This window comes from Pleurodeles waltl, chromosome 6 (assembly GCF_031143425.1).
Source record: "Pleurodeles waltl isolate 20211129_DDA chromosome 6, aPleWal1.hap1.20221129, whole genome shotgun sequence".
NCBI classification, from domain to species: Eukaryota; Metazoa; Chordata; class Amphibia; order Caudata; family Salamandridae; genus Pleurodeles; species Pleurodeles waltl.
The window spans coordinates 146,570,814-146,594,741 of NC_090445.1; the positions used below are offsets into that span (position 1 = coordinate 146,570,814).

Here is a 23,928-nt window from a genome sequence, read left to right on the forward strand (position 1 = left end):
GTACCCTACCGCATCATGCTTTAGCCATTTGTTGGGGACAGTTTGTTCCAAAATGAACCCTAGCTCCCCTACTATTTTCTGGCTCAAGGGCATGACTCTTTTAATACACGTATTCTTTGTGTAACATTTGGATATTTAACTATCCGAATGACTTCAGGGATGTAACATTGATTCAGCATCCCCACTAAGGAAACTGACAGCGCACCCTTGGTCCTATATCTGCACTATATCAACAAACACACGTACCAGTAGGCCTGGGCAGAGTCATGTTTTTTATGGATTTGGATTTTTTTTTATTTGCAAGACCTGTTGAATAACTGTGTGAGATGTGAGTGTTTCTATGGTCACGGTGACATAGTCAATGGGATTCGAGGTTTGCACAACAATTCCTAGATGCTGAATGTATGAGAGAGATACAATGGAAATGTGTAGTTCTAGAGTACAAGATTTAAGATTTGAGATTTGAGAAAGTCAAAGCAATCTTCCCAAATTTTACCAGCAGTGTGTGCAACAAAATGGTTTTCAAGGGAAAGCATTTTCCATGGAATGAAAGGCTAAAAAAAAGGTCTTTAAATTTCTAACCCGATGCATTAGCATAAAGCACTAATGCGCTTACTGAAACCTTTAAACACCTTTGAGAATGGCGAACGGAACGCACTTCAACAAGGTCCAACATTGCACTCCTAAGTTAACCAATAATATAGGGGAGCATAAGTGAGGATTCTAGAATTCTGGAATTCCCGCCGCCACGTATGTCGGTGGTCCACCAAACTAGGATCATGTTGGACTGATATGTTGGTACAACACCAACATGAGCAAGTGCACTGAATTACAAGGGTGCAATGGGGCCTAATGTAAGCAAGGAAAACTTCCCTCCATTCCCTGGTTTGATAGGAAAAAAATAAGAATAACTGGGTTGGTCCTAGAATTGAATTGCATCCACTGAGTCAGAGTGAGGGGGACCACTTGACCTATCTCCACTCTGGTGAGGGGGGCGTGGTCACCTGTCTTATGCCCCCTCACACTAGGGTAAATGTTGCTACCTGGCCCAGTTTTTACTAGCATGTATTTTTAAATCCAGACCAGTAAAAATATTATGAAAAGCTGTGAAACAGATTTTATTTTTCCCTTCTGAAACATAAACCTAAAAAAAGCAAACACATAACAAAAATCAACTAAAAGGTGTTTGGGAGTTGCCTAAATTATTTGAGATTTACTAGTAGAGAGCAAAAGAAGAGTAATAGCAATGTTACAAAATAATTCTGACAATTGTACACACAATTTGTTAACCCACCAGCTCTTGGCCATTTCAGAACAGCAAAACGTAAACACACGGCCGGTATATTTTACTAGCCATCGTTCAGCATCACAAGCTCCTTGAAGTGGTATGTTCGAGGTTCACTTCCTCTCCACCTACTTAAAGCCCTCCCCAGGTATCCAGCCTGGATTTTCAGGTGAAGGAACTGTGAGCCTAATAGCAGAGTGAGCACATTCTCAGCTCTCAACTCCCTGTCCGATCTGTCCCTGAATGCAAAACATTTCTATGACGGGAGCAGTTCTTCCCAATCATCAGTAGTGGTTTGCCACCTCTCACTGAACATCATCTTCATATCCGAGACCACCGCATGTCAACCTCTATCCATCCCTCTCTTGAATCCCTTAACCAACACCAGCATGTCTCTTTACCTGGACTTATTATGCTTACTGTTAGAACTGACATCCTTGCTGCCGTTTTCCCCCAAACGTTTAGTCTTCACTCCTCCTGTTTTGCTGAATTCATTTTTGGGACCCTAGGACTCTGCACAATTTACCACTGCTAACCAGTGGTAAATTGCTTGTGCTCTCTCCCACTAACATGGTGAAAATGGCTTACACTCAATTGGCAAATTTAAGTCATGAATAAGTCCCTAATAAAGTGGTACTACATGTACCCAGGGCCTGTGATTTAAATGTTACTGCTTATTACTCTGTCAACTTAAGTAGCCTTTTTAAACACGTCTCAAGCCTGCCATTGCAGCCTCTGCGCAGTTTTAAACTGCCACTTCCAACTGACACAACAGACCTTTTTTCCAGGCCTAAAGTCTTCTTTTTACTACCTATAAGTCATTCCTAAGGTAGGCTCCAAACAGCCCATAGGATAGGATGCAAGGTATTTAATACTTTGGACATGTACTTTCACATTTGACATGTTTTGGTACTAAAAATCTCTTAAAGACCCAGCTCTCCCATAGGATAACATTGGGTTACCTTATTACATCTAATGAGTGATAGCCTTTGTCTTGTTCTAATGTTTTGGTGCCTGCAGCCTATATTCCGTGTCACATCATCACTAGGTGTAGCTGACAGTTAGCCTTGTGTCCTCCCAGGCAGTATCAAAAAGTGTGTCTGAATATTTTCAGGCTGGGTCATCCTGACCTGATGGGAGGGGTGGATCTGCCACCTACCACACTTGCACTTCAAAGGAGCTGCCTCAGCACACATACAAAGCACTTCACACTAGCCATTTGTGACTCAAGACAATCTTGAACTAGGTCAAAGAAAGGAAGACAATTCCAGAAGCAGATGTCGAGGTAAGTGTAGAAGTTTCTCCCACTTCAATGCTGGCACCATATATGACCCTCAGACCAACTCTTCAGGCACTCCTCGACCTGTGGATACTATGGAGGAAGGACTGCTCTGCTGCCAGAAGACTGCCCTCCTCCTTGAGGGCTGCTGCTGTTTGAGAAGGAAGATAGACCGGCTCCCTTTATCCCAGGCTACCTGAAGATAATCCAAGTGTCACCTGACTGACCTCCTGTTCAGAGCTAAATGGACATAACAAACTCCAGAGGCCTCCCTCCAACTGTCCAGCTGACATGTTACAGCTAGACTCAGCGCAGCTGGTCCCGGCAAGAGTGAGCCCCTAATCCTCAAGATGTGCCTCCCCAGGTTCATGGCCCTTGGTTGGCATAAGAGAGAAGATCTCTGACTACAAATCAGACATCCTGATGTTTTGGGCTTTTTGCACCTGTAAATGGGTCCATTCACGCCACAATTTTGACCATCAATGTGAAACTCTGCTGAACCCAACTTTTTGCGCTACAGCAACCATCAACTACAATCGGCAAAGCAAGATCTGCACTTCAGTCAGCATCGACAGCTTGTGGTGACCGCCAACACGAGGTGCAAGCAAAGACCATCCACACCTGCAACACCTGAAAGGATCTTCGCACTACGGAGATGACCATTTGCAGCGTCTGGCCTGGTCTCCGTGCTACAGCGACAACCATCTGCAATGCTCTCCTTGCTTCTTGTGGTCTCCTTTACCCTGAACTGAACTCTTTGTGTCAGATTTCGAAAAGGTAACTTTTTTAGCAGGGCTAACCTGGTCCCTATATCAGAATAGCAATCCATTGTGGTTGGACTGAACTTATGACTCTTCCCCAGTCTAGCACAACCAGATAACCGTGAGTGGCATTTGTGGTTTTAAATGCTATACTTACCTAATTCTTTGAAACTGCATATCTCCTGTTACACTAATTGGATTTTTATTGCTTTTGTGTCAAATAATGTATTACATTTTACTCTACTTTTCAGATTTTGTGTGGGGTTCTTTCTCTTGTGTATTGGGTCCACTTTACCACTGCTTGTGTGATGTATAAATACTTTACAAAATGCCTCTAATTTAAACCTGAGCACGTTTATGCCAAGCTACCCAAGGGTGAAGCACAAGTTATTCAGTGACTTTTTGTGGTCCACCCTGACAAGAATTGTGGCTGTTGCTTATGAAGGGCTCACACTCCCCTCAACCAACGAATCGATTTCTCACACTTACTTACAGTTAAATTATTTTCTCCAATTAGATCCTCCTTACCCTTGCTTATCCATTTGCCTGACCACTATGACATACAATTCTTCTTTCGCTTACCTTTAATAAAGGCTCTGTGTACTAATAAGATCACTAACAGCAGAATCCAGTTGGAATGCTGTGAGCTGCTAGAGACTAATAAATCTCTGGAGAAGTTGGACAAAACATAACAAACATCTGGCTCAACATAAAATACAATTATTTCCTTCTGTTGATGAATCACAAATGCTTTAAACTTCCTGATACCACTCAAACATTAGGGGAATCACCTAAATACCATTTCCTGAAATAGTTAATTAAATATCACTCGACGCTCAAATCAAAGACCCACATTCTGGAATGGAATTGGAAAAGCAGCCTAGAACCAGCAGACAAACACTATACAACTAGTACCTATCAAGAGTATCACCTACAATGCTAAGAAAAATTACACTTCCTGTCCCGTTATTTTCTACTGCCTTTCACAGAATATATTTATGATCATGTCAGCATTTTAAAACCCAGAAGCATGCATCACTGTACCCATCTCTACTCAACATTTATGACCAACATGGCCGATCACTTTGATAAAAATGCTTCTGAATTGAATCAGTTCTATGTATATCATATAAAGAAAAAGCATCTGATATAAAGATCATGTTCTTAATATAATTTATAAAAATATTGCCACATTGGATATATATTTTCGATAATTAAGCCCAATGTGGCACTATTTTCCAAACAATATTTAGGACATAATACTTGTGCCACATGATAGTCTGCCAACTATACTCTTGTACCACATCCTAGAACCCCACCTCACTATTGCACAAATCAGCGTGAACACCTCTGAGCCTCAGCTATGGGCTCCAACTATGCCTTCTGTCCATGACATCTTCCTATTCTGTCTTCAGGTGACCAAAACCATTTTCATGCTGTACAACTTCTCCACTCATAACTCAGGATCACCCACTGAACCCAGGCATGTTCAAGTAGTTTTATCACTCCTCATACACCCCATGGAAATTTTAACCACTATCAACATCCTGCGTTGAGAAAAGTTATTAACATAACACAAACATGTTACACATCAATACTATTCTAAAGAAGTCCATGCTCAATCCAAACAACCAAGACAGCTACAGACCAACTGCCAATGGACTATTGTTGGGTAAAATGATAAGGCGATTCATGCATTCAACTTATCAACTATGTTAAGGGCCAGAAGCTTCAAGATGATTTATATTAGGGCCATTAAGAATAACAACCCAGACTATCCATTTGCGACGCATTACAAACGCTTACACGGAACAAGAGAAATTTCGGGCATCTCTATACATGGTCAGCAATATAGCCATTCCTCTATGGACATATTAATAGAGTTGCACCCTACGTAATTTAACCCAACTCCTTTTATTTATAGGACTGATGGTTATAGACGACTAAGCGACTCTGCTACATTCCACCAATGTTCTAGGGCAAGATTTGTAATTGAAACTAACTCAAAGTACAGCCTCAAGCAGGCATGATATGCTTCACCCAAGTCACTTGTGTCTACCACTCCATGCACTACAATGGGACCACATGGGACAATTCCCCTATGATAGCCCACCCCTCTATTATGCACAAGCCCAATACTGGCTTTCCATTGCTATGCAATGACCTGCACAGCCATTTTAGACAGTCTTCATCACACTCACTAGCTATGTTATGCTTCTGCATTGCTCTGATATACACACAGAGAACGCCATTTTTATCCACATGTATCTTCATACTCGGGTAAGGTAACAGTACTTAACACTTGACTGTACCAAATTTAACACCACACTATAGGCTCCAAAGCAGTACGTAAATGCAATAACATCGACAATGTGGTACAGCTCTATGTCATTAATTGGCTGTAATCTTTACTCTGAATACCGTTATTCTTTCTAGTTCTTAAATCCTTTCCTCTCCTTCCTTTATCAAGTAGAGTTTGAAACAGGAGTTCTGCCCACTCGTACTTTATTTCCCTGGTAAGAAGGAGGGGCTTGCGGGTAGGCCAGATGCAGGGACATTTTTTGCTAGGTCACGTGGGCCTTGAGAGGAGGTGGACACATCAAGGACTGGGACTAGGATGGATAATCTGAGCAGTAAACATCACCAGTAAGTAATTGCCACATTGCGCTGCATCTATTAGCATAGTATCACATTTTACCAAGTGCTTCTGCCAAAAATGGGAGAGGCATCCAGAGGACTCTGCCTTACGTTTTTGCCCCAGACTTTTCAAAAACCTCTGACAAACCTGCTTGTACCTGTGCAAGGTACCAAAGAAAAGAGCTCGCATGGCATGGGACCAGCACAAGACCCCTGAGCCAAAGCAAAGATGACTAGAATGCAGTCCTTTAAGCACCAAATGAAAAGGAGGTCAACCAGTGAAGTCTGAAGCAGAAGCCATCAGCAGAAGCCATGAATCCAGGCCAAGGCCTCCTGCACCCAAGATGTTGTGTGAAAAGAACGATTTTCTATGAGATGTGATGCAATGTCTCACTGTGGATGCTACGTCATGTAATGTTATGGTATGCTGAGAGATGCTATGTTCTTAGTTGGGGTGGAATTCTAAAAGATGGGACGTGATGATGCATGATTTGATAATATGATGGGATACGTAATATGATACTTTGCCAAGAGATGTTATGTGATTTTATGAAATCATATGGTAAGTGATGTGATGCAATTTTTTGTGATGCAATGCAGTGTGAAAAATGTGATGTTAAACCAAGAGATGCAATTCAGTGAGATACTATTCTAAGAAATTTGATATGACATGATACTACGTAATATAATGTGATGTAATGGAATGAGATATGACCAATTTCACTCTGTGAGAAGATATATGATACAATACTATTCAGAGAGATGTTACGCTTTGCTAAAAGTTGCTGTGTTATCCCATGGTAGGAGATATTATATGACGCAGTGGTAAGTGATCTCATCTGATGTAATATGTGGCCTGCAATGTAATTTTGTATGACAGGAATATATGCATCGCTGGGGTTATGCTTTGGTAAGGACCTCTATCAACATAGCATGTTTACATTTGGGGAGAAACTGTTTATAGCTGGGACTCTTTGTGTCCGATTGAGGAACATGCTTGTATTACCTTAAATATTTTCTGAGCATTTATGCATTTAACATTTCTTTACCTTATAGCTTGTAAATCTGTAGTCTACTGGTTTGGACCTCATCGTTAAATCAAAATGTAAAAATGAAAAACTATTTTTTCATGTCATGATGCAATAAACACATTACACGTGCACATTTTCTGCTTCACTCAATTGGTTAAAGCACATTTCTCATAACAGTGGCTTAACTGTAGAAATTCCAATTTTAAAAATATTGAAAAGAGGGCTTACTTTAAAAACAAATGCGGAATACAGCATTATAGAATGCTGGCGAGGGCTATAACAGTGGTTAAAGGCCCTGGCACCACGTTTTAGGCCCAAGTCACAGGCAAGAGCATTTAACGAGGGTCGGGGCCTTTAACAATGGATATAGTCCAAGACAGAAGCACAACGATGCTATTAGAACATTCCACTCACTGGGGATAGAATGTTCTAACCTACAACCTGAGAAACAGAAAGGCATACTTTGGAATGATACCATCTATTTTTTGGCCCTACGCTACTTCATTGTCTTAAATGAGCAACTGACATTCTGTTGCCCTAATATAAGATTATAGCTTTTTCGGAAGGCTAAAATGGTTGTTCAAGTCCCTGGACTCTATTTATAGTCCTGAGCCCCAAGCCAGGGTTTAAAAACAGATTGAGGGCCTTTAATAACTGGTACAAGAATAACTATAAAGCTATTAGAACATTCCACCCGCTGAAGGTAGAATCCTCTAAAATAAAAATAGAGAGCAAGAAAAACAAACTCTGAAATGATGGAGCACAAGCCTGTAAAAGCTATTGTTTTCCATGAACCACTCCCTTGGGCATAATGCCGCTCTCAACATTCCAGTGTTCTAATAAAGATTAATGGCCGGAAATTCCAAATAGCCATTTTGTGCAATGTTTAAGTGCAAATTGCATCCCCACGGTATTTTGTTTCTCTAGCATGAAGTGCATCCTTGCGTTCCTTTTGGATGTCAGGTGAGACATGTTCATTTTAGATTTGAGAATGCATCTTGCTCCAAAAAACACAGCACAAAGGTTTTGTGTGACTAGAGCAGTAGCCGCTTATGTTCTATGTGCCCTATTTAGTTACCCAGCTAACATCTCAGCTACCTAAGGTGGCATAATGACATAATCTCGGGCTTTTTGCGTAGCAACCTTAATGTGAAATGCCACAAATTACGCAGGAATACACCAGTGTAAGCAACATTTTGCCTGAGCCTAGGAATGTACAGAATGCTCTCAATGTGGGCTTTCACATCAATCTTATTCGAACTTAAGTGTTTGAATGTGTTTAAACATGTGCAGTGAAATAAAATCTTCTCTTACAAATGTATCTATGAGCTTCTAAAAAATCTAGGGAGACCTCCTGACTACAGGTTACATAAAGACTGGTGCAGAGGGTTAGAGACTCAATATGAATATATACGTAGGTGGCCGGATTTAGAAAAAAACTGCAAACATCAATACATGATAGATTCACATTAACTATTTACACAAATGTATGAGGTTTTATCAGTTCACAAAAACTGTAACGGAGTATCCACATAAAACCACAACATTTGTGTTCCTGTCCTTGTGTATTCCAATGAATTGTTTTATTGATAGTAAGCCCATAGTAGCAGGCATGGCAGAATGTTGCAAAGCAAGTTATTTTCTTATATCTTTTGCATAGGGTAATCTTTTCCCTCGTTAAGAACACGCTTTCAGTGCCACCGTTCAAAGCTGTAGTTTTACTAGTGTTTCCAGAGTAAGAAACTGCCTGCATAATGTTAATGATGAATACCCCCATACATGAGTTGGTTGTAGGTGTGTGCTGTTCAGTTCACCTACTCTCATGCATGCGTTCTCACCCATAAATGTACAAAGGCGGAATACTTCACATACAGTTTTTTCCGGAAGCACACACCGAAAATCCAGGAGGTATCACACCAACCCTGTAATCTAGTCAGAAATGGAAGACAAACTGTGAAGAGAGTTAGGTCGCTCTCAGTAGAGGTGAACAAAGTTTCATAGCTTTTTCACATTTTATTCATGCTATGTGTAGGTGAGTATCCATGTAAAAATCAATACATTTTTTCAATTCTTTTCCTCACAAGATCCCTGTTTTCACCATCTATTCATGAGCATAAATGATCTTGCATACCTCTCCCTCACGACTGTCTACCTTGCAGTTTCTGTAACTCATGCGGTGAACATGGCTAGCGCAGCGCAATAGCTCATATCCTGTGACATCATTCTCATGAGACATTTCAGGCCTACACCAATGTGCACATATCTCTTGACCGCCATCCTATCATGTACCTTAACACGTGTTTGCAAACATGTGCTCCTGTGAAGCTAATACTTCACCACAAAACAATGTAGGACACAATCTTCACCGCCCTTTTTACAAAGTGAATACCAGCACAGTCAGATTAGTACATGTTCACTGCTGACACTCAAATTTTTCCGTCTAACAGTTGGTCCCTGGTGGTGTATCTTTCACCAAAAAGCTGGGAAGATTGTTGAACAATGGACGTTCTACAGCTACATGAGCCATACTTCCTGCATGCCACACTATACCTTAGCTCTCAGCTCCTCAATGGTTTTGTAGAAGTGGCCATGGTTCCGTTGAGCAGCGATGGATGCAGATGCTCCCTGCTTGTTGTACCACTCGAGAATCTTGTGTTCCAGCTCTGCGTTGGATTGCTCCAGGTTGTGCACCTTGTCTAGGTAACTGGCCAGTCGTTCGTTGAGATTTTGCATGGTCTGCCTACTCCTGTTTTCAAAAATGGAGGAGGATTCGCTGTCAAGCCAGAGACCAAAACTACCGCCTTTAGAAGAGTTGTCCCAGCTGGAGGAGACCATGGAACCGGTACAAGATGTACTGTGCTGAGCACTTGCCTTGCCTGCAGCATCCTCAATTAATGACTCTATCAGTATTCCGGGTGCAACAATAGAAGTGCAGGACATTTCAACACAGCAGTCACCAGGTGTAGTGAAGAAAGCCATAGTGCAGAGAAGATATAAGAAAGGCAACAAGCAAGGCGACACGTTCAGGAGGATCTGGGTGCATCCGCACTCCAGCTCAACGTTTATGTTCTTGGCAGTGGGCGTTGCCAGTGGAGCCGGTTTCCTTCCCAGGAAGTGCTCTGTGCCCTTGACGAAGAGGTCAAAGTTGACAAGGGCCCCATTGCTCTTCTTTAAATTCCTTGGGTGCAGAAGCTCAGCCAACTAATTCTTTAACTCTGTTAACAAAAGGCGGTCGCCCAGGGCTAGTCTTTGCCTCATTGCTCGGATTTCAGCAGCCCCCACCTTGTAGTAAAAGAGAATCTGACACGCCTAACTCCCTCTCTCACAGAGGTAAGGACTGAAGGTGCCCAGGAAATTTTGTAATCAAAGATTCCCTTAACATTCATTTAGAACATGCACTATCCTGTTTATGTATACCACCTTTTCACAGAAATCGTTGGCTAAAAACGCATTTTGCACGTACTTCTGAAAAGAACATCGTAAATACCCCCCTGACTCATGACCTGTCAAAGCTGGAGCAGTACTTCTCCACAGCAGTGAATCGAGCACGTGCCTGTCACTACATTTTGTGTTGTTCGTATGTTTGGCTTCAGGACTGCATTGTCCGAAAATCTAATAACTCACCCGACTTCTGAAAAGCACCCTCTGGCCGCAACCTACAGTTTTTTTATGCTTCGCTTTATGGTCGCTTATGCCTCAAGATCTCTCTTTTCGTGTCATGTTACAGACCGTGTGCACTTGTGTAACAATCATTGGCAAAGCCAATAGGTCTCGCCTATTAAAGAGCTATTGGCTTTGTCAATATGTTTTAGCCTTGTTGTACAGCAGCATTGATGCTGCTGTACCGATTGGCTAAAAGTTTGTGTGGTAAAAGAGAATAGTGTGGATTGGAGTAATGCAGTGGCAGAGAGTTGAGTGGCGTGGAGTCGATTGGAGGGAAGTAGAGTGTCATGGAGTGGTGTGGAATGGTATAGAGTGTCTCAGAGTGTCGTGGAGGGAGTGGAGTAGAGTAGAAGGGCGTGGAGTGGGGTAGAGCTGAGTGGCATAGAGTGGAGTAGAGTGTTGTGGAGTGGAGTTACATAGAGTATTGTGGAGTGGTGCAGAGCAGAGTGGCGACATGGATGTTGCATAGTATGGAGTAGAGTGTTATAGAGTTGAGTGACGCAGAGTGGAGTAGATTGTCTTAGGGTGGAGTGGCATGCAGTGAAGTAGAGAGTTGTATAATTGAGTGGCATGAAGTGGAGTGGCATAGAATGTCATAGAATGGAGTGGAGTAGAGTGTTGCAGTGTATCGTATAATAGAGTGGAATGAAGTGGCATGGACTGGTAAAGAAGGAGTTGATTAGAGCGTCGTAGAGTGAAGTTGTGTTGTACTGTGGCATAGCATGGAGTACAGTGTTGTAGAGTGGAGTAGAAAGTCATAGAGTGCAGTATCGTAAAGTGGATTGTTATAGAGTGGCCTAGAGTGTAGTGGATAAAGTCAGATGCGGCTCTTTCGCTAAGGTGGCGGAGCGTCGCCCCCCAGCCAAACTTTTATGATAAAACAATAATAAACTATGTTTATTAGCATATTATTTTAAGAGGGGCAGGGCCACTGGCTGTGACGAGCATGGAGGGGGAGTGCACAGCACTGTATTGGTTTTGAGTAAAGTGGTGTAGTGTGCATTGGCATAGACTGCAGTGGTGTAGAACGCCACGGTGTGAAATGAAGTGTAGTGTAGTTGTGCAGGGTTGATTGCAGTTTCATAGAGTGGAGTAGAGTGGAGTGGCATAGAGTAGATTGTTTCAGAGTGGAGTGCAGTGGCATAGAATGCGGTGTCGTAAAGTGAAGGTCACAGAGTAGATTAGAGTGGCTTAGAGCGGATTGGCATAGAGTGCAGTGACGTACAGTGGAGAGATGCATAGTAGAGTGGCATACAGTGTAGTGGTGTACAGTGCATTGATGTAGAGTGCAGTAGAGTTGTATAGCATTGAGTGGTGCAAAGTAGAGTAGAATGGTAAAAAAATATTTTTGGGAGAGTAGAGTGGCATAGAGTGCATTGGTTTTGAGTAAGGTGATGTAGAGTGCATTGGAGTAAAATGGACTGGTGTAAAATGGAGTGGTACAGAGTAGAGTGGAGTAATACAGGGTACAGTATTGTGGCATAGAGTGTTGTGACATAGAGTGCATTGGAGTAGAGTGGTGTAGAGTAGAGTGCTGTGGTGTAGTGTGGCAGTGAGTAGAGTGCCGTAGAGTTCTGTGGTAAAGAGCTCAATGTTGCAGAGTAGACTGTGACAGAGTGCAGTGGTGTAGAGTAGAGTGGCGTGGAGTGCAGTGACATAGAGTAGTGCAGTGCAGAGTGACATAGAGAGATATGGCGTAGAGTGCAGTGGTGAAAAATAAAAAGGAGTGGCATAGAGTGCAGTGACGTAGAGTGTAGTGGCATAGAATGCAGTGGCATATAATGCAGTGTCATAAAGAGTAGAGTATAGTGGCATAGAATGTGGTAGTGCAGAGTAGATTGGCATACAGTGCATTGGTTTTGAGGAAAGTTGTGTAGAGTGCATCACTGTAGAATGAAGTTGTGCAGAGTAGAGTGCACTGGCACAGAGTAGAGTGGAATGATGCAGAGTGCAGTAGCACAGAGTAAATTGTTTCAGAATAGAGTGAAGTGGTGCACAGAGAGTACGGTGGCGTAGAGTAGAGTGGTATTGAGTGCAAAGAAGATTAGAGTATCTTAGAGTGGATTGGCATAGCGCACTGGCATAGAATGGAGTGGTACAAAGAAGAGTGTACAGCACACATATGATGTGTGGAAATTACATCACCCATTGTATTGTTTTGCTTTGATCCTAAAATATTTGTTTCCACCACACTTCAGAATTACCACAAAAAGGAGCTTCATTTGTGCTTTTATAATTCCAAACTATTCAGAAATATATGCACAGTTCACTTACAACCGTGTACATTGTCTTGTGGACTAGGAAAAACAACATTGTATAACCTTCTTCAAGCACATCCCCCAAAACTAGCATGATTGTCACATACATCCTCTCACCTTGAAGTCAGAGAAAGAAAAGTAAACATCAAACTCCATGGAAGACAAAGCTTGACATTTGACCTCTGTTTTTAAATGCACAACAAATATGTCAAGATTAGAACACGATTTAGTGTCCTGGAACAAGATGGTGGGCTAAACTCAGCCTCTGGGTGTCCATCCTCACTGATTCTGAAATATCCTGCTGCCAAATGGACCCATCCAGCCCTAGAAACCAATGCAATCTGCTTCAACCCCCAACCCTCAGCTACCAGTCCTGACAACTACAAGGGACCACAAAACAGCAACTGTATGTTTACCACCTGGTCCCCGCTCACCGTGTAGATCACCCTCTCCATCATGATGTCCATCCAGTCCACAGCTCCCACTGACCCCGGCCCGCACCATCTCTTCAACCTGGGCACAAACCCAATCAGCACAGAACTCACTAACATCCTCAACACCTCCATCTCCAGAGCAGCCCTCCCAGACTATTGGAAATACAGAGAGGTCAGACCCTCCTGAAAAAGTCCTCGCTGACCTCAGCAACCTCAAAAACTACCGCCCAAATGCCCTACCTCCTTTCCTGGCTAAAGTACTCGAGAAGGCAATCAACAGACAGCTCACCAAATTCCTGAAACTCAAACAATTCCTCGACCCATCACAATCAGGATTTCGTGCAAACCACAGCACTGAGACCATGTTTATCACCACCACAGACGACATCAGGGCCATACTCGACCACGGACACTACACAGCCATGAGCCTCCCGACCTCTTAGCAACATTCGATACCATCTCCCACCATACCCTCATTGACGGACTTCACACCATTGGCATACAGCAAGACGCCCTCAAGTGGACCACCTCCTTTCTATCAGTATTAACAAAGAGCATCCGACTGCCTCCCTTCTCCTCTGTACCCAAGGACTTCACCTACGGTGTACCTCAAGGATCCTCCCTCTGCCCCACCCTGTTCCACATTTACATGACCCCCCTCACAAATATCATCAGATTCCAGGGCCTCAACATAATCTCCAACGCGGATAACATTTAACTTATCCTCTCCCTAACTGAGGACTCAACCAACGCCAAAACAAACGTCTGCATCGCCATGACAGACATAGCAAAATGGATGAGAGACAAGCTCAACTCCGAAAAAACAGAAATACTGATCCTTGGTTAGAACGCCTTCATAGAGGACCACAGCTGGTGGCCAGCAGAACTCAAACCCATGCCAAGACCAACAACCCAGGCACACAACTTTGGCATCACCCTCGATAACCAACTGACAATGAAACAACAAATCAACACAGTTGCCTCCTCATGCTTCCACAACCGCTGCATGCTCTGTAAGAACTTCAGATCCCCATCGAAACCAGAAACACCACCCCAGAAGCCCTCATATCCAGCCACCTTGACTACTGCAATTCTCTATACACCAGACTCCCATTCAACTCATCAGAAGACTACAAAACACACAGAACACGAAGTCAGCCTCATCCTGGACCTACCCAAACTGACTCACATCACTCCCCACGTCAGACACCTCCACTGGTTCCCCATCCAGAAGAGATGTCAGTTCAAGCTCCTCACACACACCTAAAAGGCACAACACAATTATGGACCATCTTACTTCAACCACCAGCTGAATTTCAAACAACCTGAAATACACCTGTGCTATGCCGCACTCGCTCCATCACACTCCCTTCATCTGCCACAGCTGTACCAGAGGCCGTTCGTTCTCCTACACAGCAGCTAAGACTTGGAACTCCCTACCAATTCACCTCTGGACAGCTCCCTCCCTCCCTGACAGAGTTCCAGAAAAAACTCAAGATCTAGCTTTTAGGCATTGCACAAAAGCACCCGGGGACCCTCAGCTGTGACAGCGCATGCTATACAAATAAACTGATTGATTGCTCTTCACTAGTGTGGGTGCCTGCAGCCGAGGGAGTGCGTAAACACTGAGCAGAGTAATATTAATTCTACCTCAGAAGCCCTGGACCCCCACTTATTTTCCCTGAGGGTTAATCCATGTGCACAGACTTGGAATGGTGGTGTCCTTTTAGCAATATGGCTACAACCCAGGAACCAGTAGTAAACCCTGCATATGCCAGGCTACCCAGGAATCAGGAATGCGTCCCCAGTAGGTGAGTCCACTGAAGGAGGACAATGTCTGACCAAAGGTGATGGATATATTGCACTACTAGCCCATGTGTGACCTTGCTCCCCAGCCCATTAACATTTCATGTTATGACCGAATAGTGTGATGCGGGAAAGGGCTTAAAGTGTGCTATCGGTAAGACTTAGTACAGCATTCTTATGTGTGCATACAATGAATCCAGTAAGGATGTTCCTGTTTGAGATTACCTCTGCAACATAGTGGGACAACACACTCAAAAGTCAACTGAACTTTGCCTGGTTCCCCCACCATAAGCATACAATCCCATTCTATAAACAACTACTCATGTGCCAGGGTTGAGAGTTCTGTTACCTATCCCTTTATATGTCCTAACAGTGAAATATTGCTAAATTGTTTTTCACTGTTGCAAGGCCTGTCCCTCTCATAGATTAACATGGGGGCTACCTTTAAATCTGATTAAAGTGTAGATTCCCTTTGGGAGTGGATGAACATGTGGAGTTTGGGGATCTCTGAGCTGACAATTTAAAAATACATCTTTTAGTAAAGTTGATTTTAAGATTGTACGTTTGAAAATGCCACTTTTAGAAAGTGAGCATTTTCTTGCTTATACCATTTCTGTGACTCTCCCTGTTTGTGGATTCCCTGTCTGGGTCAGTTTGACAGTTGGGCTGGTTGCACCTCACACTAGACAGTGACACAAAAGGAGCTGGGGTGTAGTCTGCATTTCCTGATGAGCCATATGTGCTAGGAGGGAGGGGATGAGTGGTCACTTACACCTGAAAGGGCTGTGCCTGTCCTCACACAATACCGTCTCCGACCCCCTGGTGAGTGTCTGGGGCCTGGCCTGGGAAAGGCAGGATTTCACATTCAAAAGAGGCTTTACTTTGAAGCAGGCCTACTTCAAAGGAGAAATTGGATATAAGAAGGGCACCCAAAACCATAGACTTTAAAACACTTCTGGAAACAAGAGGAACCTCTGCCTGGAGAAGAGCTGAAGAGCTGAGGAGAAGTGCTGCCCTGCCTGTGACTGTGCTTTGTGGAGCTATCCTGCAGTTGCTTCTTCTGCCAGAGTAAGAGGGCAAAGACTGGACTCTGTGTGCCTTCCATCTTGTGAAGAAATCTCCAAGGGCTTGATTTAAAGCTTGCCTCCTGTTGTTTGAAGTCTCAGGGACAGCAAAGACGTCTCTCTGCCAGCACCTGGAGTCTCTGGAGAGATTCCTGCTCTGACAAGTGGTGCCCTATCCAGTCCCTGGGCCCTTGAAAGGAAAGCTGGTGGAAATGAAAGGAAATCGACTTTGGATGACTTCGGACCGACGCCGCTGCTGAATCCGGTGACGGCGCCTGCAACTGACTCTGTGATCTTCGCTGGAACGCGACAACCTTCGCAGGCCCGACGCCGCTGCAGCCCCGCTGATCCCCGACTTCGCGCATCAACTTGTTTCCACTCTTCACCAAAGGTACTGTAATTGGGGGTCTACGCGACTCCATGTCCGGCGCCACTGGTGTCGGCTTGTTGAGAACTACTCCTTCACAACGCCGTGTTAACACCTCATCGAAGCATTTTGTGCTTCTAAGCGCTATTTTTTAGTTTAATCTTTAAAAATTCATAACTTGACTTGTGTATGTCAGATTTTTGTTGTGTTGTGTCATTTTGTAGTGTTTTAATTAAGTTACTGTGTGTGTTGATACAAATACTTTACACCTAGCACTCTGAAGTTAAACCTACTGCTCTGCCAAGCTACCAAGGGGGTAAGCAGGGGTTAGCTGAGAGTGATTCTCTCTAGAGTGAGGGTCCTTGCTTGAACAGATGGTAACCTGACTGGCAACCAAAGACCCCATTTCTAACACATGTTACACATCAATACTATTCTAAAGAAGTCAATGCTCAATCCAAACACCCAAGACAACTACAGACCAACTGCCAATGGACTATTCTTGGGTAAAATGATAAGACGATTCATGCATTCAACTTATCAACTATGTTAAGGGCCAGAAGCTTCAAGATGATTTCCAGGTGCCTTTAGCCTGTGCCACAGAATAGAATATTCCATTGTCACACAAGGGAAGCCCTGAACACTCAAGTGAAGAAGAATGGAACTGCCAGCCTGTTACCTCTGGACCTCTCTGCTGTTTGTGATGCAGTTTGTCACCACACTATCTTTAGATACCTCTTAGACATCAGGATTCATGTAAAGGCATTAGAATTAATTTCCTCCCACCCCTTAAAAGAGATACAGACTGAACTTCACCCCTCACATCATCTTACATCTAAAAACAACGTGGCATTCCACAGGCCTCTATGATTGCTTCAATCAAATTTACTCTTTACTTCATAACTCTGCCCTATTGAATTGAATCATTCTTCCTAATCTTTCACAAGTATGCAGACAACATTCAATTACTGCTGAAACTGAATATCAGATGTCAGCTGTGCTACATTCAGATCCTGTCACTCAACCTTTCCTGACTGGATGACCAGAAAACATCTGACACTAAATGCTGGATAAGGACAACAGAAATACTCAACTGCAGAGACACCTGGGACACATGATGCCCTTAGTGTTATCAGATCTGTCCTACCTCAATGACCTCTGTATTTATGAACTTCAATCCTTGTTTCATAGGCTACAAGTTGTGAATGAACCTCTTGCAAGGGCCTCTGCATCACCCATTGTGTTCTATATGGGACAGGACCATCCTTCATTAAGTGGAAAATACAATCCAATAATTAAAGGCAAACCATTTGTTCAAAGAGGCAGCTTTGAATCTCAATATCAATATGGAAGTCATGAATTGGAAGATTATACTTCTACATCCTGACAGCCAAACCCCAGAATTTACTTCATATCATATAAGGAACCTAGTGACCACCTGTGCTTTTGCATCACATTAAAGACTAATTAATAATCCCATATTGATTATTTAATTCCAAAACATACACTTTTAATGTTTATTCCCATACTAGTTTGTGACCCCCGTAGTATAAGCCATGAAATGTCCCTACTCAGCAATATAGCCATTCCTCTATGGACATATTATTAGAGTTGTACCGTACGTATTTTAACCCAACTCCTTTTATTTAGAGGACTGATGATCACAGACGACTAAGCGACCCTGCTACATTCCACCAATGTTCTAGGGCAAGATTTGTAATGGAAACTAACTCAAAGTACAACCTCAAGCAGGCATGATATGCTTCACCCAAGTCACTTGTGTCTACCACTCCATGCACTACAATGGGACCACATGGGACAATTCCCCAAAGATAGCCCACCCCTCTATTATGCACAAGCCTAATAATGGCTTTTCATTGCTATGCAATGACCTGCACAGCCATTTTAGACAGTCTTCGACACACTCACTAGCTATGTTATGCTTCTGCATTGCTCTGCTATACACACAGAGAACGCCATTTTTATCCACATGTATCTTCATACTCGGGTAAGGTAACAGTACTTAACACCAGACTGTACCAAATTTAACACCACACTATAGGCTCCAAAGCAGTACGTAAATGCAATAACATCGACAATGTGGTACAGCTCTATGTCATTACTTGGCTGTAATCTTTACTCTGAATACCGTTAATCTTTCTAGTTCTTAAATCCTTTCCTCTCCTTCCTTTATCAAGTAGAGTTTGGAACAGGAGTTCCGCCCACTCGTACTTGAACGAGGGGCTTGCGGGAAGGCCAGATGCAGGGACATTTTTTGCTAGGTCACGTGGGCCTTGAGAGGAGGTGGACACATCAAGGACTGGGACTAGGATGGATAATCTGAGCAGTAAACATCACCAGTAAGTAATTGCCACATTGCGCTGCATCTATTAGCATAGTATCACATTTTACCAAGTGCTTCTGCCAAAAATGGGAGAGGCATCCAGAGGACTCTGCCTTACGTTTTTGCCCCAGACTTTTCAAAAACCTCTGACAAACCTGCTTGTACCTGTGCAAGGTACCAAAGAACAGAGCTCGCATGGCATGGGACCAGCACAAGACCCCTGAGCCAAAGCAAAGATGACCAGAATGCAGTCCTTTAAGCACCAAATGAAAAGGAGGTCAACCAGTGAAGTCTGAAGCAGAAGCCATCAGCAGAACCCATGAATCCAGGCCAAGGCCCCCTGCACCCAAGATGATGTGTGAAAAGAACGATTTTCTATGAGATGTGATGCAATGTCTCACTGTGGATGCTACGTCATGTAATGTTATGGTATGATGAGAGATGCTATGTTCTTAGTTGGGGTGGAATTCTAAAAGATGGGACGTGATGATGCATGATTTGATAATATGATGGGATACGTAATATGATACTTTGCCAAGAGATGTTATGTGATTTTATGAAATAATATGGTAAGAGATGTGATGCAATTTTTTGTGATGCAATGCAGTGTGAAAAATGTGATGTTAAACCAAGAGATGCAATTCAGTGAGATACTATTCTAAGAAATTTGATGTGACGTGATACTACGTAATATAATGTGATGTAATGGAATGAGATATGACCAATTTCACTCTGTGAGAAGATATATGATACAATACTATTCAGAGAGATGTTACGCTTTGCTAAAAGTTGCTGTGTTATCCCATGGTAGGAGATATTATATGACGCAGTGGTAAGTGATCTCATCTGATGTAATATGTGGTGGCCTGCAATGTAATTTTGTATGACAGGAATATATGCATCGCTGGGGTTATGCTTTGGTATGGCTCTCTATCAACATAGCATGTTTACATTTTAGGAGAAACTGTTTATAGCTGGGACTCTTTGTGTCCGATTGAGGAACATGCTCGTATTACCATAAATATTTTCTGAGCATTTATGCATTTAAAATTTCTTTACCTTATAGCTTGTAAATCTGTAGTCTTCTGGTTTGGACCTCATCGTTAAATCAAAATGTAAATATGAAAAACTATTTTTTCATGTCATGATTCAATAAACACATTACACGTGCACATTTTCTGCTTCACTCAATTGGTTAAAGTACATTTCTCATAACAGTGGCTTAACTATAGAAATTCCAATTTTAAAAATATTGAAAAGAGGGCTTACTTTAAAAACAAATGCGGAATACAGCATTATAGAATGCTGGCGAGGGCTATAACAGTGGTTAAAGGCCCTGGCACCACGTTTTAGGCCCAAATCACAGGCAAGAGCATTTAACGAGGGTCGGGGCCTTTAACAATGGATATAGTCCAAGACAGAAGCACACCGATGCTATTAGAACATTCCACTGACTGGGGATAGAATGTTCTAAACTACAACCTGAGAAACAGAAAGGCATACTTTGGAATGATACCATCTATTTTTTGTCCCTACGCTACTTCATTGTCTTAAATGAGCAACTGACATTCTGTTGCCCTAATATAAGATTATAGCTTTTTCGGAAGGCTAAAATGGTTGTTCAAGTCCCTGGACTCCATTTATAGTACTGAGCCCCAAGCCAGGGTTTAAAACCAGAATGAGGGCCTTTAACAACTGGTACAAGAATAACTATAAAGCTATTAGAACATTCCACCCGCTGAAGGTAGAATCCTCTAAAATAAAAATAGAGAGCAAGAAAAACAAACTCTGAAATGATGGAGCACAAGGCTGTAAAAGCTATTGTTTTCCACGAACCACTCCCTTGTGCCATTTCTCAACATTCCAGTGTTCCAATAAAGATTAATGGCCGGAAATTCCAAATAGCCATTTTGTGCAATGTTTAAGTGCAAATTGCATCCCCACGTTATTTTGTTTCTCTAGCATAACGTGCATCCTTGCGTTCCTTTTGGATGTCAGGTGAGACATGTTCATTTTAGATTTGAGAATGCATCTTGCTCCAAAAAACACAGCACAAAGGTTTTGCGTGACTAGAGCAGTAGCCGCTTATGTTCTATGTGCCCTATTTAGTTACCAAGCTAACATCTCAGCTACCTAAGGTGGCATAATGACATAATCTCGGGCTTTTTCCGTAGCAACCTTAATGTGAAATGCCACAAATTACGCAGGAATACACCAGTGTAAGCAACATTTTGCCTGAGCCTATGTACAGAATGCTCTCAACGTGGGCTTTCACATCAATCTTATTCGAACTTAAGTGGTGGAATGTGTTTAAACATGTGCAGTGAAATACAATCTTCTCTTACAAATGTATCTATGAGCTTCTAAAAAATCTAGGGAGATCTCCTGACTACAAGTTACATAAAAACTGGTGCAGAGGGTTAGAGACTCAATACGAATATATACGTAGGTGGCCGGATTTAGAAAAAAACTGCAAACATCAATACATGATAGATTCACATTAACTATTTACACAAATGTATGAGGTTTTATCAGTTCACAAAAACTGTAACGGAGTATCCACATAAAACCACAACATTTGTGTTCCTGTCCTTGTGTATTCCAATGAATTGTTTTATTGATAGTAAGCCCATAGTAGCAGGCATGGCAGAATGTTGCAAAGCAAGTTATTTTCTTATATCTTTTGCATAGGGTAATCTTTTCCCTCATTAAGAACACGTTTTCAGTGCCACCGTTCAAAGCTGTAGTTTTACTTGTGTATCCAGAGTAAGAAACTACCTGCATAATGTTAATGATGAATACCCCCATACATGAGTTGGTTGTAGGTGTGTGCTGTTCAGTTCACCTACTCTCATGCATGCGTTCTCACCCATAAATGTACAAAGGCGGAATACTTCACATACAGTTTTTTTCCGGAAGCACACAGCGAAAATCCAGGAGGTATCACACCAACCCTGTAATCTAGTTAGAAATGGAAGACAAACTGTGAAGAGAGTTAGGTCGCTCTCAGTAGAGGTGAACACAGTTTCATAGCTTTTTCACATTTTATTCATGCTATGTGTAGGTGAGTATCCATGTAAAAATCAATACTTTTTTTCAATTCTTTTCCTCACAAGATCCCTGTTTTCACCATCTATTTATGAGCATAAGTGATCTTGCATACCTCTCCCTCATGACTGTCTACCTTGCAGTTTCTGTAACTCATGCGGTGAACATGGCTAGCACAGCGTGATAGCTCATATCCTGTGACATCATTCTCATGAGACATTTCAGGCCTACACCAATGTGCACATATCTCTTGACCGACATCCTATCATGTATCTTAACACGTGTTTGCAAACACGTGCTCCTGTGAAGCTAATACTTCACCACAAAACAATGTAGGACACAATCTTCCCCGCCCTTTTTACAAAGTGAATACCAGCACAGTCAGATTAGTACATGTTCACTGCTGACACTCAAATTTTTCCGTCTAACAGTTAGTCCCTGGTGGTGTATCTTCCATGAAAAAGCTGGGAAGATTGTTGAACAATGGAAGTTCTACAGCTACATGAGCCATACTTCCTGCATGCCACACTATACCTTAGCTCGCAGCTCCTCAATGGTTTTGTAGAAGTGGCCATGGTTCCGTTGAGCAGCGATGGATGCAGATGCTCCCTGCTTGTCGTACTGCTCGAGAATCTTGCGTTCCAGCTCTGCGTTGGATTGCTCCAGGTTGTGCACCTTGTCTAGGTAACTGGCCAGTCGTTCGTTGAGATTTTGCATGGTCTGCCTACTCCTGTTTTCAAAGATGGTGGAGGATTCGCTGTCAAGCCAGAGACCAAAACTACCGCCTTTAGAAGAGTTGTCCCAGCTGGAGGAGACCATGGAACCGGTACAAGATGTACTGTGCTGAGCACTTGCCTTGCCTGCAGCATCCTCAGTGAATGACTCTATCAGTGTTCTGGGTGCAACAATAGAAGGGCAGGGCACTCCAGCACAGTAGTCACCCGGTGTAGTGAAGAAAGCCATAGTGCAGAGAAGATATAAGAAAGGCAACAAGCAAGGAGACACGTTCAGGAGGATCTGGGTGCATCCGCACTCCAGCTCAACGTTTATGTTCTTGGCAGTGGGCGTTGCCAGTGGAGCCGGTTTCCCTTCCAGGAAGTGCTCTGTGCCCTTGACGAAGAGGTCAAAGTTGACAAGGGCCCCATTGCTCTTCTTTAAATTCCTTGGGTGCAGAAGCTCAGCCAACTAATTCTTTAACTCTGTTAACAAAAGGCGGTCGCCCAGGGCTAGTCTTTGCCTCATTGCTCGGATTTCAGCAGTCCGCACCTTGTAGTAAAAGAGAATCTGACACGCCTAACTCCCTCTCTCACAGAAGTAAGGACTGAAGGTGCCCAGGAAATTTTGTAATCAAAGATTTCCTTAATATTCATTTAGAACATGCACTATCCTGTTTATGTATACCACATTTTCACAGAAACCGTTGGCTAAAAACGCATTTTGCACGTACTTCTGAAAAGAACATCGTAAATACCCCCCTGAGTCATGACCTGTCAAGGCTGGAGCTGTACTTCTCCACAGCAGTGAATCGAGCACGTGCCTGTCACTACATTTTGTGTTGTTCGCATGTTTGGCTTCAGGACTGCATTGTCCGAAAATCTAATAACTCACCCAACTTCTGAAAACCACCCTCTGGCCCCAACCTACAGTTTTTTTATGCTTCGCTTTATGGTCGCTTATGCCTCAAGATCTCTCTTTTCGTGTCATGTTACAGACCGTGTGCACTTGTGTAACAAGCATTGGCAAAGCCAATAGGTCTCGCCTATGAAAGAGCTATTGGCTTTGTCAATATGTTTTAGCCTTGTTGTACACCAGCATTGATGCTGCTGTACCGATTGGCTAAAAGTTTGTGTGGTAAAAGAGAATAGTGTGGATTGGAGTAATGCAGTGGCAGAGAGTTGAGTGGCGTGGAGTCGAGTGGAGGGAAGTAGAGTGTCATGGAGTGGTGTGGAAT

General features: G+C 42.8%; 1 protein-coding gene across 2 annotated transcripts in view; it reads right to left on the reverse strand.

Moving 5' to 3' along the window:
- Window positions 1-23,152, reverse strand: part of LOC138299408 (keratin, type I cytoskeletal 13-like) — a 106,050-nt gene extending 82,898 nt beyond the window's left edge. Inside the window, exon 1 of one of the 2 annotated variants that reach the window (XM_069237641.1) lies at window positions 22,512-23,152. In XM_069237641.1, coding sequence (XP_069093742.1) covers window positions 22,512-22,940 — 429 coding nt within the window. In that variant the 5' untranslated portion in view covers window positions 22,941-23,152. Of the gene's footprint in view, window positions 1-9,543; window positions 10,184-22,511 lie in introns of those variants that run through there. The other variant, XM_069237642.1, reaches the window with a different exon arrangement.
- Between the last annotated feature and the right edge of the window lie 776 nt (window positions 23,153-23,928).